Raw genomic sequence first — 18,270 nt, forward strand, 5'->3', positions numbered from 1 at the left:
TCATGCTTGGCCGCCTTTCTTCTGTCCCTTGCTTTGATTGGACGATTTTCTGAAGCTGAAGGATCTGCCATCTGTCCTAGGCTTAGGTTGCCACCTGCCCTTGAACGGCCTGTCATTAGCTTGCCTGGCGGGTCTTTTATAGTCTCGAAAGGAATGTTTCCCTTTGAACTCGGAGTTCCTTTTCTTAGACGGCAGGACTTTCTTTTTCTCAGTGTCCTCCACCAAGAATCTATCCAGGTCCTCCCCGAAGAGTTTGGTGCCTGAGAAGGGGAGTGCTGCCACCTTACTACAAGCTGGTGGGTCCACATCCCAATTCCTGAGCCATGTGTTCCGCCGCGCTGCCACATTAAAGCCCATGGCCCTAGAGGACATCTGAAAAGAGTCCAGAGTAGCATCTGCAGAGAAAGCCGCTGCCAACGCTATTTTCTTTGCTTCATTTCTGATTTCCTTCGGTACGTTTTTGCCCGCCGATGCCAGGTCTGATGCCCACGTAAAAGCCGCTCTGGCAAATAAGGACCCCATCACTGAAGATTTAAGCGATGCTGCTGATGCTTCAAAGTTCCTGCGCAGTGCCTGCTCAATCTTTTTATTTGAAGGGTCCTTGGGCATACCCTCAGCATCCATAGGTAATACGAAGACGTTGCCAAGCTGGAGATGGGATCATCCACTATGGGGAGTTTGATCTTCTTGGAGTCGTTAGCTGACAAGGAATAGAACTTGTGAAAAACTGATTGGTACAGCTTAGGCTTTGCCGGGTTATCCCACTCTGTTTTTAGGACATCATGGAAGATAGCTGGCAGTGGCACCCCCACGTGTTTCAGACCCCCTTTAGGCAATGCCCTTTCCAAGCCTTGAGGGTATGTGGGTTCCACTTCTGCACCTCCTGTGGCAGAAGGAGATATTTCTAAGGTTCTCAGTACCTTTGCAAGTAGTTTAGAAAACATTTCTGGAGGAAAAAGCTGCTTTGGGACTGGCTTATCTCCATAACTTCCTCCTCAGACAATTCCCCTTCTTCAGCATCAGAGGATTGCTGAGACACTTCGGAACCCCAGGGAGACTCATCTGAGTCGCTGGAAATGTCCTCTACCAAAGGGTCTGTTCTCCTCTTTTTTGGTTTAAACTGGGTAGCAGGATTTGCAGGCCTTTTCCCTTTCGAGGTGCTAGGCCGTTGTTGGCTTTGTCTCTGAGGAACTAATTGTGCCTTAAGGTCCTTGACTGCTGAGTCCAGTCCTTTCTTTATTTCAGTGCTTAACCATGCTAGAATATTAGCTTTGGCATCTGGCCCTGACAGATCAAGATCACCACTCCCCAAGTTCTCTCCTTGATTGGAGTATGTAGGCCTTGAGGCAATCGAAGACTCTAAGCTGCTGGACATTGTATTAGCCTCCCTTGCCTATGATATGCAGGCTTCTGAAGTCATTCCCACAAAATTTTTCTGCCTAAAAGTGAAAGTAAGCAGGAACCGTTTTAAAAATAAGGCCTCTTCCCTTTTCTTTCTTTTTTTTTTACAGCCTTCTCCCAACCAAGGCAGCACAAATAAGGACCCAGTAAGAGGGGAAACCCGTCTCCTTAGTGAGACTAAGGGCTCCACTTGCCAACAGGGTAACTCAGTCCTCTGACCGATCAGTACCCAGCCGCAACGTTCGGGACTGTCTCTGGCTTTAATAACACTTTGCAGCCCTCCCGATCCATTTATCCGCGGCTCCCCCCCCCCACTGCTTTTTTGCCCAGTTTGAGGCTTTTTTAAGAAGGCAAAGACCTTCACTCACGGTTTGGCGCGGCAATCGAGGCTTCAGCCGCTTGGGAGACGCTCGCTTTTCTTCCCCAGTCGCAGCGGCGGCGGCGTTCTTTCCCACTTTCCAGTGCCTCAGCAGACACCGGGTCCTAGATGACTAGGAGCATCATCTCTGCGGCTCGTTACCCGCGGCTCCTGCCGCAATTACGAAGTTGGGGGGGAGGGGAAGGAGGAACACGTCCTTCCTAGATCCCCACGAGCCCGTGCCTTTCCCTCTCAATCTGTTGTTAGGATCGCTGCTCTCAAGAGCAAGAAAGATGCGTCCCCTGCTGAGCAGGGCTGGAACAAAACTGAAGAGCCTGGGAGCCCCTCCCCCTAGGACCGCAACTTTGTTTGTCCAACCCTGCGTATGAAGGAGGAGGAGCTACCCAGCATCTTTACTGCCCCACTCAGGACCACAGGAGAATACAGGTTTCACCTGTAGATAATTTTTAAATGCCACAAGTTTCAAGTTTTCTTGTTTTTACAGAAAACCCCCTGAGGACATCCAGTTAAAGGTCCCAGGAAAGTGACCTTCATTCTTTATTTTGCAACTTATTTTTGAGTCAATTAATATAATATACTCACTAATTATCATTTCAAATTTTAACTTTCAATCAACAGATTTTTTTCTGTGCAAAAGCATGACTATCTTGACATATTTTATTGTCTAACACAAGCAGATATATTCCAGTTAAAGACTTGACTACCCTTATCATTAGGGTAGGTTATATGGCCAATAGTAACTCAATGCTACTATTTTCAGTAACAATGTATATTTACAGAGAATAATTTAGGTGTTTTTAGCCGCTGATATTCAATGTGCAGCTGTCGTGAATTCTGAACTCCACCCATCTCTGCATATTCAGTCTAATAATCATTATACTGGCTGATATCCAAGATCTACACTGGAAACACCCAACAGCTTGAGCACATTTTATGGGTTGACTCTTTGAACATTCTAACAAATACGTGATGGGCTGGAGGGATTGATGTTCAAGCAACACAAATACAAAGCTCTACTGGGCATGTGGAATCAGTTGCGTAGTTCTTTGGATCCAGTCCATGATTTCCATATACAAGGTTTAATTTTAAAAATAAGTCAAGACACGCTAATTTTTAGACATTCTTCTCATATTCAACTTGCTCCATCATCTAGTGATTTAAAAAAAAAAAAAAGACCCAGGAAACACATTCTCAGCATACACAGCTGTGAGATGTGTGTCACTTAAGCCACACTGAAGAACTACTAAACATTCTTACAGTATTTATTTAGCAACAGTAATTTTTCTTCAAATAAGTAAAATGATATTCACCCTTGCTTTTTAAGCGCAAAAGCAACAAAGATGAAGCTAAATCAATGAAATGTCATCGTTCCTCCCATCCCCCAAAAGAAGGGGCCATTTCCTAGTAAGCCAAGGGCCATTTCCTAGTAAGATTCAACTATTTTGAAAATTGAGGGTAACTCTTTATTCTACATTTCAGAAAAATATTAAAGTTCCAAGACTGCACCTAATTAAAACACAACACACACGCCTTTTGCCTGCCAGTATGCGCATAACCAATATCCTGAAATGTGGAGCAAATGGATTTAGCTCAAAAAGGATCACAGAAATAGGTTACTTTCTTTATTTGGGGGATTTGAGAGCATGAAAGGTATTACTTGCATTTTTGAAGACAAGTTTTCAAAAACCAGCTTATTACACAGACAAAAATGAAGAATAAGGATCCCTTGAGCTGCATTAAAAGAGGGAAGTGCAAGCCTTCTGTGTACTAAGAATTGCTTTTGTTCTCTAATTAGTAAGAACTGGGCAGGATCTAGCAAGCAGCAAAGTAAGGCTGTAGAATGGATGCTAATGTTTCACATTTCAGGTGGAAAATACCACTTCTGAAAACTACCCCATGTATTAAACTCACTGCAAAGAGAAAGCTAGTACTTCAGAGACAAAAACAGCCCTTTGTCTGCTCTACTCTAAGCATTTTCAGCTTTTAGGGAATTTTTAACATAGAGAAGCATTCTCCACCTACAATATTAAGTGGCACTGTTCATTCTGCTGCATTTGTGGAAGGCTTGTGCGGATTACCAAATCGGAATGGCACTGGCAGCAGCAGTATATTCCCTAATTTATTTTACCAGTCCTTTCCCCTGCTGGTCTGAAAACTGAAAATTGAAACTCAGTTATACTACTTCAAATACACTCCTCACACTCTAAGTTACATAACGTGTTTACATATATATTTCAATGCATCTGTACAGAAGTAACCCGTTAACCTTCACTCATATTCATTCCAAAAAAGAGTCCATTTACCTTGACAGTATTTTATATTCTTGGGAAATTTAAACTAGAACTTGTATTGTACCTGCTGATGCACTACAGCATAGTGATTTTTTAAAAAACAACTATTCCAATTTTATATACATATTTTGCTTCTGACACACGCTTTAGCATTAAAGGTAGTCCCTTGTGCAAGCACCGAGTCATTACTGATCTATGGGGGGATGTCGCATCACGACGTTTTCTTGGCAGACTTGTTAAGGAGTAGTTTGCCATTGCCTTCCCCAGTCATCTACACTTTACCCCCAGGAAACTGGGTATTCATTTTAGCGACCTCGGAAGGATGGAAGCTGACTTGAGCTGGCTACCTGAACCTGGCTTCCGCCAGGATCAAACTCAGGTCGTGAGCAGAGCTTGGGCTACAGTACTGCAGCTTACCACTCTGGAACCCATTTTTACCATCTAACATATATTAGGATCGATTTCAAAAGAGCTCATGAAAGATTCAATGCATGAATCTTCACAAAAAGTACCATGATCACAAAAGTATCATGCTGTCTATATGTAGTATTCAACATCGTATGATTCCTCCAATGTATGAGTCAAGAATGGAAAAAATACAGGTATTTTACATGCGCAAGTCTTTCCTGTTTCAGCACCTGGCTAATGTGGAATCTTGAGTTGAGTAAGAATTGTTGGCGCTCAAAAAGCTCTCAAATTTTACTGTTGAACAAACAACATTTTTTACTACTTGTAGAACAGACTGCATTTGACACTAAACTTTTTAGCTGGAACTGTATTAAGTGAAAGATGTGTCAAGTAAGTTGATATTGAATAGCTAAACACTGGTGTAGATAATTGAGTTTTCAGTTTGTTGTATATACATTACTGTTTTCAAAGTTACATTTTTGCAAAAACCCTGCTTTTAAAAAGCGAGAACATACATAGGCTAAAGTGGCACCTGAACTTAGACGGGAGGTTTGCATGCTTCACTTTCTTTCGACATGGCAAAAGAGATCCGCTGTTCACAGGCTTTTGACACCCACACACAATGTTTCCAAACATTTTAACACACAGTGTTAAAACAAGTTTAAAGCCTCCTTAAGTGAAAGGGCTAACTTACAGGTTCTCTGATCTCAGAGGGGAAGCTAACCAAATGAAAAAATACATTGTACCATAAAGTCTCTTGCTTTTGCTCTAAACTTACTAAAACCCGACTTTATTAATATTAAATTAAGTGATGGACAAGAGGTTTCTAAACCTAATGTCCAGGCTCTAAGAACCTAAATTTGGAACAAACACATTGTAATTCAGAAAATATAAATTCTGGACAGAGATTACTAATGTACATCAGACAGAATGACTTCTGTACTAATGTAAGCGAAAGTAGCAGAAATATACATTACAGAAAGTGAACATCTGACTTTAGCCATTCTCGAGCTTAAGTATTTCTCATTGAACAAGAAACAGCTTAAAATCTTCCATGTTTTGATATCAAGTAAATATCAGTAACTTTTTCAGTATCGCAAAGGCAGCAGAGAAGCCATTCTTTCACACAAACAATTACAATAATATAAATACCTGCAGGACTGTCTGCGTTTTCTCCAGGGTGCAGCTGAATGCCACCAGAGTCTATGGAATTTATTGTAACGGTCTGTAGATTTGGCAACTGAGCAGTACTTAAACTAACAGGAGTCGAAGTCAAAGCCCCACCTGCTGCAACTTGACCAAGAGTGAGTGTCTGCACAGGTGTCAAAGTTATCTGTTGGCCAGGAGCATTCTGTAGCTGCAAGTTCTGCAAGTTCTGGACTCCTTGCACTTGGAACGTCTGCCAAGTTATCTGCCCAGAAGGGGTCACTGTTTGTGCCTGGATTAAAAATGTTCCAGGGTTCAACTGAAGTTGAAGATTCTGCAACGCCTGCTGTGATATACCTTGGCTGGCTTGCACGCCATGGATTGTCTGCTGCGCAATACCTTGTACAATTTGGGCTTGACTGGTCGTTTGCTGAGACTCTTGAAGCTGTATATGTTGTACAATAGGCTGTGCTGTAGAGACCTGAATGTTCTGAGCCTGCGCCTCATCCGAAACAGATGCTTGGATGTAATTTCCCTGAAGATCAGAACTGTGTACCTGCCCACTAGTGGTGGGCAAGCTGTTTGCATTTTGTTCCAATATACTACTACTGTCTATGGTAACAGGCAGTTGTGAAGATGACGATGTTGGCACAAATAAGTCTGTATCAGTGGTGGTTTCTGTCATTTCAGGTGAAACCTGTTCAGCAGTCCTATCAGAAGTGTCTGAACTATCCATTGCCTGTGCAGTACTTATCAAGTGTCCATCGGCATTAATGCCTGCAGTCATGGTTTGAGAACCACTCAGTCCCAGAGAATCTAGATCAACACTATTGATGGGAACAAAAGCGATATTTCCTGGCAGACCAAGAGGGACATTAGCAACGACCTGTGCTTGCCCTGGAAATGATGAACCTCCAATTGTCACCCCCTGGACTTGGCCAGTCTGTGATAAAATATTCTGAATATTACTAGAAGATGTTCCAGAGGCAATAATGGTTGGATTGGAGCCAGGAATGATTTGAATTTGACCGGTTTCTTGATTTACACTACCATTGTCAGAAGAGGCTGCAAAACCGAGTTGAACCTGCTGACCATCAGCTGTCTGAATCTGGGGTATTACTTGATATTGGACATTAGAGACGGTACCATTGGATGAATCCGACCCAGGTGCAACAGAAAATATCTGTTGGTTCTGCAGACTCTGAAGGGGAAGAACGTATTGCCCACTCGAAGTTACGGTGGCAGCCCCTGGGATCTGTACTATATTGCCAGCTTCATCTTTGATGGTGGTAGGCGTAGCAGACAACACTTCCCATCTATTTGGTGTTCCTGCTAACTGTACAGAGGCCAAATCTCCTGTCTGAATAGAAGGAAACAAAATGAAAAATTAAGACATCAAGTGTTAGATTAAAAATGAAAAGTAGTTCAATACATTGCTATTAAGCACACAATTTGTGTAAAGTTTGGAGTTACATGCCACTGAATTAGGCATTCTTAAGCTTGTGCAAATACAGTTTTTACGTGGGTAGCCACGTCGGTCTGCAGAACAGCAGGATTTGAGTCCAGTGGCCCTTTAGAAACCAACAAGATTTCCAGGGTGTAAGCTTTTGAGAGCTCCCATCTTCAGACCTCTGACTCATGAAAGCTTACATCCTGAAGATCCTGTTGGTCCTGAGGTGCCACTGGACTCAAATATTGCTATGCAAATATGTGGTCTTTGAATCCAACAGTGCAATCCTAAGGGGTGGGGGATGAAAGCACTCAGGGGGCCAACAAGCCCTAACACTGACGTTCCTCCCACTTACAATCACATAAGCCATTGCTACTCGGCCACAGCTCCCGGGAAATGCCTCATCAGTCCCATCCACCACCAGGCCATGGGTATAAACTCCTGCACCAGTGTGGGAGTGGGTGGGCAGGGAGTTACTCAGCTCCTTAAGCCACTCCAGCCTGCGAATGCCCCCCAACAGCAGCAGAAACTTATGCCATGAAAAAAAAGAAAGCATAGCCCATAGGAGCCCATGCAAAGGGAAAAGTCAACTGCTCCTCTACCCACATGGCCCCATTCAAATGGTCCAGAGGAGCACAGGATACCCTAACCAATCCTTTTTTTCCCCTGTGGTAACCAACTCCCCTCCTCAGCACCCAATCATTGCACTCCACCCTTCATAAATCCCAGCCAGGATGCCCTAGAACTCAGTAGATAGGATGCACAGCACTGGACTCTGTCTCAGAGCTCCCTGCCATGCGGACTTAATACTTGTGTGGCAGAAGTAGTATAAAGCAGGCACTCAGCAATACTGAGTGAGCATTTAGCAGTAACCCCCCCTCCCCAGGGGGAGAGCGAAGTTCAAGCTGTGTGGCTAACATCTCTCAGTGCACACCCTTAACAGGTACCATCTCCACAGGCTGCACTCAAAGGGTTGAGGATGTACTTGTCCGGGGTCTGAGTCCCAGCCCCCAGACTTGCCAGGAGGGAGCAGTGGGAGGCAACCAGGAGGCAGTGGCCCTACCACCCCAGTCAGCAACCAGGTCCAGAACCTGCCCACTCCAGGGGGAAGGGGCGAAAGGCCAAAGCCTCAGAGGGCTGGAGGGAGCAGGGAGAGACCAGCCAGTCCCACCCTCCAGGGGGAAGAGAGGGGGCTAAGCAGGACAGAGGAAAAGGGCCAAGGCAGGGGGAATAGGGACCCAGCAGCAGCCCAAACAGAGCCCTTACCAGCCAAGGAGGAGAAGCAGCCACGACAGCCCAGAGCCACACCCCGGCTAGAGGACAGCAGCCTGGCTCAGGAGTTGCTAGGAGCCAAGCCCCTCCAGGTAGAGCTGCCACAGGCATTCTGGGGGAGGAGATGGGTAGCCCCACCCAGCATCAATGAGCAGGCAGCCCAGAAGCTGGCCAGGGCAATTCCTCACGAGCAAGGCCAGGCAAGCTCAGCAGCACATAAGCCGGCTGGGGCAGCTCCTCGCGAGCAAGGCCAGGCATGCTCAGCAGCACAGAAGCCGGCTAGGGCAGTTCCTCATGAGCAAGGCCAGGCACGCTCTGCAGTTCAAAGGCCTACTGGGGCAGCTCCTCATGAGCAAAGCCAAGGAGACCTCAGCTGGGGATGGCTCACATTCAACCCCACCCTGCCAGCAAGGCAAGGAAGCCAAGAAGGGATTAGTGGTAGGAGGGAAACACCTGAGGGAAGGCACAGCTGGGCCAAGTCAGGAGACGGAACAAGCCTAGAAGGGGGGCGGGGCAAGGAAACCCTATATAAGGTGGCTAGGAAGAGCTCTGAGGTGGTGGGTGTGAGTAAGGAGTGATGGTGTGGAGTGAGAGTAGAGTAGTGCAAGAATGGAGGCTTGGAGGAGAATTCTGGGAGGAGGAGGAGATGATGGAGGACGCAGGAGGTAAGCAGGCCAGGTTGAGCAGGCCAGCGAGTGGATTGAGAGGGAGTCAGGGTGATGTATACTGCCCCTCCTTCCACAGAGCAGGGTCCTGCAGCATCCTTGGTGCCCCTCTGACGTCAGGGCCGGCCCAGCCGGCGCCCCACCCAGCGGCAGCAGTGACAAGCCCTGACAGTACTAAAAGGTAAGCAAGAGCTGGGAATCCAGCTTCTCTGCCCATCTGTCTATATCCACCTCTGCTGTTCCTCTTGCAGAGAGCTAAGCGCCACCTCCACAACACCAGTTTCCACAACTAAGGCTCCAGTGTACTGGCGGGGGGAGATTCCTCCTGGGGATCTGAGACATAGTTGTGGCTAGTGCCAAGGCTGTGCTCTTTGCCACTGCTGCACGCGTCTGTTATCCTTCATACAGGTGGCAATTCAACATGGAGACCTGGGTGTGTGGCCATTACAGTTTCCATCACTCTGCTCAGACTGCAGTTCCAGCCTGGCTCCTGGGACATCCTGCCTCAGACAGCTGCTCAACCTGGGAGTCTCCCTCGCTGACAAATATGCTTCACTAGGGATGGCCCAGCCTGTATTGCCTGGGAGCATCTCTCATGGGCAGAACTGCCCTGGCAAAGAAGAGGAATTGGCACTCCCTTGGACCCTGACATGATGTGCAGTCTAATACAGTCTGGGTTGTTCCACAACTGTCTCTGTGTCTGTCTGTGAGCAGATGACATTTGCCCCACTCCCCCCCCACCCTAATCTGTGACTTCCCATGAGGGCTGCCCCTTCACAAGCCAAGAGGGTGAGCTCTGATTCAGGGATGCCTGGGCTCATGTGGTGGCAGTTAGTTTTACAGGTGCTACTGGACCCATTTTGTTTTGGGCAAAACAGTAGCAGTCATTGGAGGCTAGCCCCATATTTAGCCCCTCCCCCCAAAAACACTGCAGGCTGCTCTGTGCATCTTGCACAGGGAACAGGTTGGTGGGTAGTCGCAGCTCTAGGAAGAGTAGGCTCTGGGTCCCACACTCTCCCACAGCACTGCTGGTGTCTTGTAAGCCATGCAGATTGCTAGTGCATGGGAGAGGGGAGCCAAGGTGGATAAAGGAGCTCTGTTGCCACAGATACAGCAGGGGGGGGGGAATTGTGCAGCTGCATCCTGGCCAAATTGATGGGTCTCTGGGGCAACCAATCACCTAGGCTATCCAGTCCCCCCTTCTGTCATTTGTGAGAGGCAAAAAATTAGCCCCCGAGCTTTTGCCTGCCTCTCCCTTCTCTCTGTGTGGGGACTGAACAAGCCCCAGCTGTGATATCACAGTGCCTTTCCACTGAGCCATTCCTGTGTGTGTGATGTTCTAAAGTCACTTCCATGTTACTGGTGGTGACAACAGGGCTGCAGTGGGGTATCTAATGCCTGCTGGCCCGTCTCACTGGAACCTCCTCTCCTGGCCCTGGACTTAGGGGGCTGGTCCAAAGTGGGTTCGAGCCTGGTCTTTGTCTCCCCCTCCCCTTACTTTTCTATTTTTACTTTTCTGGGAGAAGGGGAGTGTGGCTCACAGCTGCAGGTGTTCACGAGTGGGGAGCACTTTTGCTGACATCCTGGCCCTTCCAGAGATGGAGGGAGCATCCCATCAGCCACTGGGATGAGTGTCCCCTCCAGGCTGGGGAGGAGGCCAGGAATTGCCAGATCTTTCCGCCCTGCCCACTGGCTCTCCATAGGGAGGATGGGTAAGTGGTGTTAAGGGGCAGTGATCACATTGGTGGCCAGTGATTGGCTGCACTTGTGAGTGCCAGTCACAGTGCTCTCATTGGCTCCTGCTGTGTGACTGGTGGATGCTGCCCATGTTACTATGGTCTCCAGAGCTCTTGCTTTGCTGTCTGTGCCTGGCGAGGGACACATGTTTACATATCCCTTGAGAAATGTTCATATAAAATGGACTAACAGCACCATAATCATGCAAGCATCGGGGTGCCTCCGCCTTAGGGGCCTTCAGGATTGTACTGTGAATACTCAATATTTCTACATTAGTATGGCATCTTAATAATCAATGCAAGACAAACTCTTGAATAGCTAACAGTTAAAAGCTGTTGATATCTTCCAACAGCCAAGTGACATATGCAAAATCTGCTATTTCCCCTATTTCTGCTCATTCTATTGGTAATTCAGTACATCAAACCTTGCAAAAGTCATTTATTTGAAAATGAAACACTGATTTGTCCACTCCTGCGAATGTATTAAACATGTACTTACTTTGAACCTGTATACAAACACTTAAATTTTTAACAATAATGGAAAAATAAAATTAAAAGTACATCATGAGTCAGGATAAAGCTTTTGTATGACCAAACCTGGGATTTCAAAGACACCAGCTGGCACAGACAAGCACTTCTGCACATGCACAACGCATTTTCCCCTTTTATTCCTCTGGACACAGATCTTCGTGCTGTACTGGATGCCACCATTCCCCAGACAGCCCGCTGGATCCAGGCCCAGAAGTATATAAGCTAATGCACAGTCATTGATCTAATGCGGAAAAGTCAATCATATCCTACCATTCGTTATCCTTATGCATTGTGTTGAAAAACTAAGTATTTAGACACATACCCACACTTTTATTGCATTTTAATCCCCTATTGCTCTAGTTGGTTCAATAGAAAAGTTTTGATTATTGCTAGAAAGCAATGTTTATTTGGACACTGAACCCTTTATCAAGTGACTGGCAGGGCATGGCTAAAGAGCACACAATCTCTTTGCTCTTCAGTTAAGCTGGTCTAACTCTGGCCAGAGGCTGGATGAGCGACCTCCTGGGAACCTCATGTTGCCTTGCGTTCCATGGAGAAAGAATGATGGGATATAAATGTAACAAATAAAGTCTAGAAGGGAAGAGATTACTACTTGATACTGTTCATCTTGAACGATCCTAAGCTTCACAGTGCAATCTTAAAGAGAGTTACTCCAGTCTAAGCTCATTGATTTCAATGGGCTTAGAGTGGAGTAAGTCTTCTTAGGATTGCACTTTATTCATCACAAAGACTGCAGTGGATGTGAAACCAAAACTTAATAACCACATAAAATTGCTGTGTGACCATGGAGCAGTCCCACACACTCAGCCTAACCTATTTTACAGTGTTGCTGTAAAAATAATGGTATAAACCACTTAGTGTCACCACAGGAGAGAGGGGCAGGGTACAAATGAAATAAATCATTGCAACTTTCCATTATCTGTAACATTGCCAAATGCTGCACAGAAAGTCAGATGCCTCACTATTACTTCTACTGTACCCCCCACTCCAACAACCATGGGTTGTAGTCTATGTTGTGCCAGCGTAAAAGACTAGGGTGATTCCTTCCTCACACACGGGCACACACCCCAGTGAACACCTGTCAAGTCTACTGGTAAAAGACGAAGGACTGATGACGTTATTTACCTCCCCCTCTACACAGCAACCCATGTTGCACGGTTTGGAGGTGGGGAGAATCCTCCATGGCAGCCAAGGCGTTGTATATAGAGGTTCCAGGAGGTCTCTCATTCAGGCACTGAGTCACCGACCAGGTCCAGATCTGCTTAGCTTATGCAGCACAACTAAAATGTCTTTTAAAAAGATGGTCACAAAAAGCAGATGCTGCAGATTCTTCACAGAAATTAGCTTTTCATAATGCCCTATTAATGTACACACTATAACACATTTAATACTATTGAGACATCTCCATTTCAGACAATTTTCTAAGTGTACAGGGAAACACAATACTGAGAATTATAGTAAACAATCGTAATTTCTAATCTTCATGTCATATGATTAAGTACAGCCTGTGTATGCTTCTCAGCCATCCAACCAGGCATCACGGTCACCTTTTATAAGAAGCAAGTACACACACTCTCCTTCTCTGCAGATCGCAGTCTTCTAATTTTTTTAGCTGACAACAGTGACAAAGAGGAACAAGTAACAGTTGATGTGGTTCCTGGTAAGATGACGAATGACTCCTAGAGAGCCTCTCATCTCCTTGTTCTAACCAGGAGCTGAAACAAAAATTCCATCTTATCAAGAACAAAGCTGTTGAGCCAGTGTGATACAAGGGGTTAGAGTGTCGGACTAGTATCTGGAAAATTCAGGTTCAAACCTTCACTTTGCCGCAAAAGCTTGGTGAATGATCTTGAGCCACATGTTCTTTCTCAACCTAATCTACCTCAAATGGTTGTTATGAGCAAAAGATGGAGGAGAGGAGAATATTAAAGACCCATCTATGCAATAAAATAAAACTCAATGCTTTGAAATTTGAACGCTTCAGGGTTTTTTTCGTTCTTTTTAAAATTTGCTTTTATATGCTCCTGACAGTAAAATAAGGCTGTCATATTGCCATATCCAATTACTCGGAGATGTTGCTATAAGACAAACTCTGAAGGTCTGCTAATATTGTTTATGTGTATAAGAAATATGAGCAGTAAAGTATATTTAAAAATTACGCTTGAATTCAACCTGTCTTAGCCCTACCTTTTTTAATGACTCAAAAGAGGCATACAACATTCCCCCTCCTCCCTCAAAACCAACTTGATAGATTAGGTTGACCTAAGATCACCAGGTGAGATTTATGACCAGGATGGATTTGCACCCAGTAGTCATTTGATACTCCTACCACAATGCTACAATGTGTCTCAAATACAAGTCTAATTTTCATAAATGACTTGGCCCAGTTGTTTCAAAAATGTTAAAACATATTTTATTCTTCTTTGTACATCTGTCTCTCTAAATACTGGGGAAACCGAAAGGGCTGATTAGAAGTGCATGTACAAAGGTTTTCTAGGTTCAAAAATTCATGTTGCAGAAGTATTTTCCGATATTTCAGAACAGGAGAATCTATTAAACAAACTGCTTATCAATGGTCTTTGGACAAACTTCTTTAACTCTGTATTTTTAAAAATTTCCCCCATGGACTGACAAAACAGTCTTAAGGCTGAGTTTACACTCGTCTAAGCCCATTCACTTCAATGGGCTTAGAAGAATGTAACTCCATTTAGAGTGGCACTGTAATTCATCTACTCAAGCAGCACAAGAAACTGAAACAATCACTAAATTTATACAATCTCTATTTGGGAATATACGTTTACATTCCTGATATTCAAAGATGGACCCAAGCAGTCAGATTTCAGTGACCCAAGAAAATGGAAGAACCAGAGCCTATGAGAATACTTTATTGAGTTGCTAGATGGTGCCACTGTATAACTGGGTCATGTGCACAATAACATTCTTTTTAAAAGTGTGCTGAGAAACATTATTAGATGTAGAATCTCAGTATTAAATAATTTAGTCAGAATTTTTGCTTCTGTTAAGTCCAACAGAGAGCCGCCCAGTTAAGCATTTTTAAATTCATAATAGAGGGCTCTCCACACCTTAGCTCTAGTGCAAATGCTGTATGGTGTTTATGCTTCAAAACATAATTACCTGGATGCATTCTACCAGAAGAATTCTGAAGCTTATTTTGTATTTAAAAGTATACCGTTTGGTAGTTTCTCAATTTCTAGCACTTAGCCAATTTAGTTATTGCTACCGCCACTGAATTTGATAATTCCTTCAAGTACATTTTATAAAAAGCAACACTTTTTTTTAAACACTCAGATTTCTTTTCAGCAGTTTTTCTTAGATGACTACCATTGTCTACTTCTGTTATCATGTTCCAATAGTCTCATATAATTAAAAAATTCTTCCTTTTGCACCATTTGCTGTTCCTTCTTTGCCAATATTTTCAAAGCCACTGAACTCAAACCTCTGCAAGTGTCTACCTACTGGGAACTTCTTTTGGAGAATGACAAAGTAACAAGAATGTTTTTTTTTCCTAATGAATTATGTATCTGTCACATTTTTATAGCTTCCTTCCTCTAAGGATCTCAGATTGCAATAAATGGTCCTCCCTTCTCCATTTTGCATTCACAACAACCCTGCAAGTTAGATCAGGCAAAGGGTATTGACTAGCCTAACGTTACTCAGTAAGCTCTGTAGCTGAATTCAGGTGCTAGTCCAGCATTTTAAGTACTACAGTATACTAGGTCTCAAGTCTATCTCAGATTTTATTTTTTTTAAAACCATGTTTTAATGTTAGCAGGCTGACAGAAGATGAATTAAAAGAGAAAAATAAATCAAGAAAATACTTTGGTCAAAACAAAGACATCCTGAATGTCATTTGTCATCAAGCTGTAACATCATCGTCACAAGTTGGTTTGAAGCTTCAAAATATACAAACATGAAACAGTCAATTTCCCCCTGCAGGGAAAGAGAGTGCACAGATGCCTTTACAAGCACAGGTTCTACGTTAGTTGAGCTGTTGGAACAGTTGAAGAGTGCCCCCAGTGTGTGGGGGGCGGGGGGCTCAGAAGAAAACAAGCTCTGTACAGAGAGCAGGTTGAGAGAGAGCTCTTGTCAGGAAGTAGATGAGAGTTGTTTGAGAGGAATGACAGAAAGATGAAAACCAAGCATTAGAGCAATCATTTTAAAAAGAAAACACAGTAGAAAGGGTAAGAATGGCTCAAGGAAGAAAGCTGTATGAGTGGAGATCTTTACTAAATGTTAAGCTTATTTCAGATTGTGTTTGTTTCTTCGCTTATCAATGAAATCAAGTCTGTACATTTTTGAGCTTAAGTGTCTTCAAAATGGCAGCAGACAAGCTACTAAAAAACAACTCTGGGTCTAAAAGAAGGGAAGGAGAGGAATACATTTAACAATGATTGTGCACCAGCTCAACATTAAAACATCTCTACTCTGGGAAAAACCAGAGATTTGAAATTATTCTATTATTTGGAGATTAAACAGCACTGAGAATACAGGTTTAATTACATCTTGTAATGGACAAGTGCCTCTGGCTTGGGCTGAGTAGGTTATTCCAGTGACACTGTCATTACTGTATAATCTTGGATGTTATGGGTTAATTTCTTATGGTTAAACTGGACGATATAGGGCAGGATCCTTAAGTCAACTAGTGTTCATGCCACATATTTAGTGGCATGAACACTAACTGACTTAAGGATCCTGCCCTATATCATCCAGTTTAGAAGATTTTTCAAATCTCATATAAGCCACATCATAAAAGTTAACTAACTTGTCCAGGAGCTAAATTTGGCCTTCTCTTGGGAACAAATATTTCTTTTACCTATTAAAGTAATATTACAGGGAGCATAGAGCATTCTGCTACAAGTTAGTTAGCCCCAGTTACTATATGTCTGCCCATCTCAAGACAGGAACACTGCACCTGACACAAGCCATAAAACATAAATTGTATCAAAACAGTAGTAAGTATAGTGATAAACGTCATCATTTAAAGCAAAATGAAATTTGCCAGGACTAGGACATCACAAGTGTTCCTATGGGAATTCCAAGCGGTTGAATCCCACTTTAAGATAGTTTTAGATAATTTTATGGACATTAAATTGTAGCTGTCCACCGTCAGTGAGGGGTTTTCCAATTAACTAGAGACAAAAAGTCATTTCCAGAGCTAAAAACAGGATGTTGGATTGAAAATACCTGAATCCTGTATAAATACACATTCAATTTTCGTATTTTTTCTGAATAAAAATCAAAAAGCAGCATGCTCACTGGTCTCCCAGAGCTACAGAATGCTGAGAGCAGTCAAACATCAGTACGGTGTAAGAAAATGAAAACAAATGGGCAAGAAGAAACTGGCCATACTGAACACCTATAGCAGTGGTCTTCAACTTACCAGAACAGGTAGCTACCTTTAACACCCAGGCAACAGCATGAGATCCACTGAATTTCAAGCATGTAACAAGAAACTGTATGACAACCACATGACAAGGAGGTTGAAGAGCCAATTATGGCTTTACCAGGAAGTTCTAAATGCACCTGGAACACCCACTGCCAACTGGTGGGGGTAACTGAACCCAGTGCCCAGGAGAGGGGAGAAAAGGCAAGAGCTTTTGCTGGTGGGGGTCACTAAAGCTGCCTGTGCTAAAAAGGAATCCAACAGTGTGTGACCGTTTTTTGTAATGGCTCAACACACATGCTAAGAGAGGCATAAATTAATAGCTACACCCCTCAAAAAAAGCCTACTCATTTTCTCCAACAGTTTTCAGTCCTACCTCATACACCACCCAAAATTATGCCCTTCATCATCTATGAAAAAAAGAATGTATGTTCAAAAGTGAATGAAATGCGCATAGTGGGCTGGAACAAAAACTGGCATACATCCTATTACTTCAATAAGCAAACGCTGAAGCCTTCCTCAAGCCTAAGGAGCATTCTTCCCACTTTAGTGGTTCTTCCTCCAACAAAGAAACTTCCTCCAGCCTAAGGTAGAATACACGCCAGCATGTTTACCAAATTGTACGACTGGAGAGGGGAATGAAAACATGCTTTTCCTCTCTGCCCACTCAGCATTTGTGTCCCAATCCTGAAGCCTTTCTTGGATACCAGACAAGACAGAAGTCGGACATGTTCCCATTCCCCCATCATCCAATGAAGTACTGCCCAATCCAGCCCACTATGGTTAAGCACCTCATTTCCCCTGGACAACCAATCATCTGCAGCGCAGCTTACTTTAAAAAACGTATTAGCTTCACATATCCCAAATGTGAAATTTTTACATTTAGATTTTGTTATTTGTCTTTTCACAGCATGGTTCCTCTATATAAAAAAGTGAACATTTTTAGCAACATGAAGGTTAAGAAGTTACCAGCAAACGTGTTCTCAAAGGTGGCACACAGTCTTTTTTAGCGGGAATGTGGATGATGCACTCTTCACCTGCATTCATTTCTGGCCTTGCCATTTTCCTTTTTACCCCATTAACCAAAAGTCTGAGTCCCTTCTCAGATGCTATTTTTTGAAGTATATTTTTTAAATCTGATTATGCTACACTGAATAAACACAAGGGCTATATTCAGACATCATAAATGAGCTTATTTGTTTGCAGTGGGCAGGAACTTGGCTTGTTGCTCTTGTGCTCGCTCCTCGTCCTTTACTGTAAGTTCAGAGCACAACTGCTTTCTATTTCAGAAGTTTTGCATCTAACTTCATTTACTTATTTAAAACGTTTATTAGCTGTCTTTCCACCTTACAGGGGCTTAAGGCGACTTACAATACAAAACTGAAACAAAAATAAAAATACATTTTAAAGTTTTTAAGGAATTGCAAACCAAAAGCCATCCTAAATTTTAAAAAGTCTTTAGCTGCCTCTCAAAGACAGAATGACGGTCCAGGTGCACTTCCATGGGGAGATTGTTGCATAATTGTGGGATTACCTCCCAAAAAGAGCCTCTCTCATGTACCTACC

The 18,270-nt window shown here is 43.7% G+C and overlaps 1 protein-coding gene across 2 annotated transcripts in view; it reads right to left on the reverse strand.

Moving 5' to 3' along the window:
• SP3 (Sp3 transcription factor) overlaps positions 1-18,270 on the reverse strand; it is a 39,203-nt gene that overhangs the window by 14,574 nt on the left and 6,359 nt on the right. For both annotated transcript variants that reach the window (XM_054970459.1, XM_054970458.1), the window contains one exon: positions 5,632-6,985. In XM_054970459.1, coding sequence (XP_054826434.1) covers positions 5,632-6,985 — 1,354 coding nt within the window. The remainder of the gene's footprint in view (positions 1-5,631; positions 6,986-18,270) is intronic.

Source organism: Eublepharis macularius, chromosome 2 (assembly GCF_028583425.1).
Source record: "Eublepharis macularius isolate TG4126 chromosome 2, MPM_Emac_v1.0, whole genome shotgun sequence".
Lineage (NCBI taxonomy): Eukaryota > Metazoa > Chordata > Lepidosauria > Squamata > Eublepharidae > Eublepharis > Eublepharis macularius.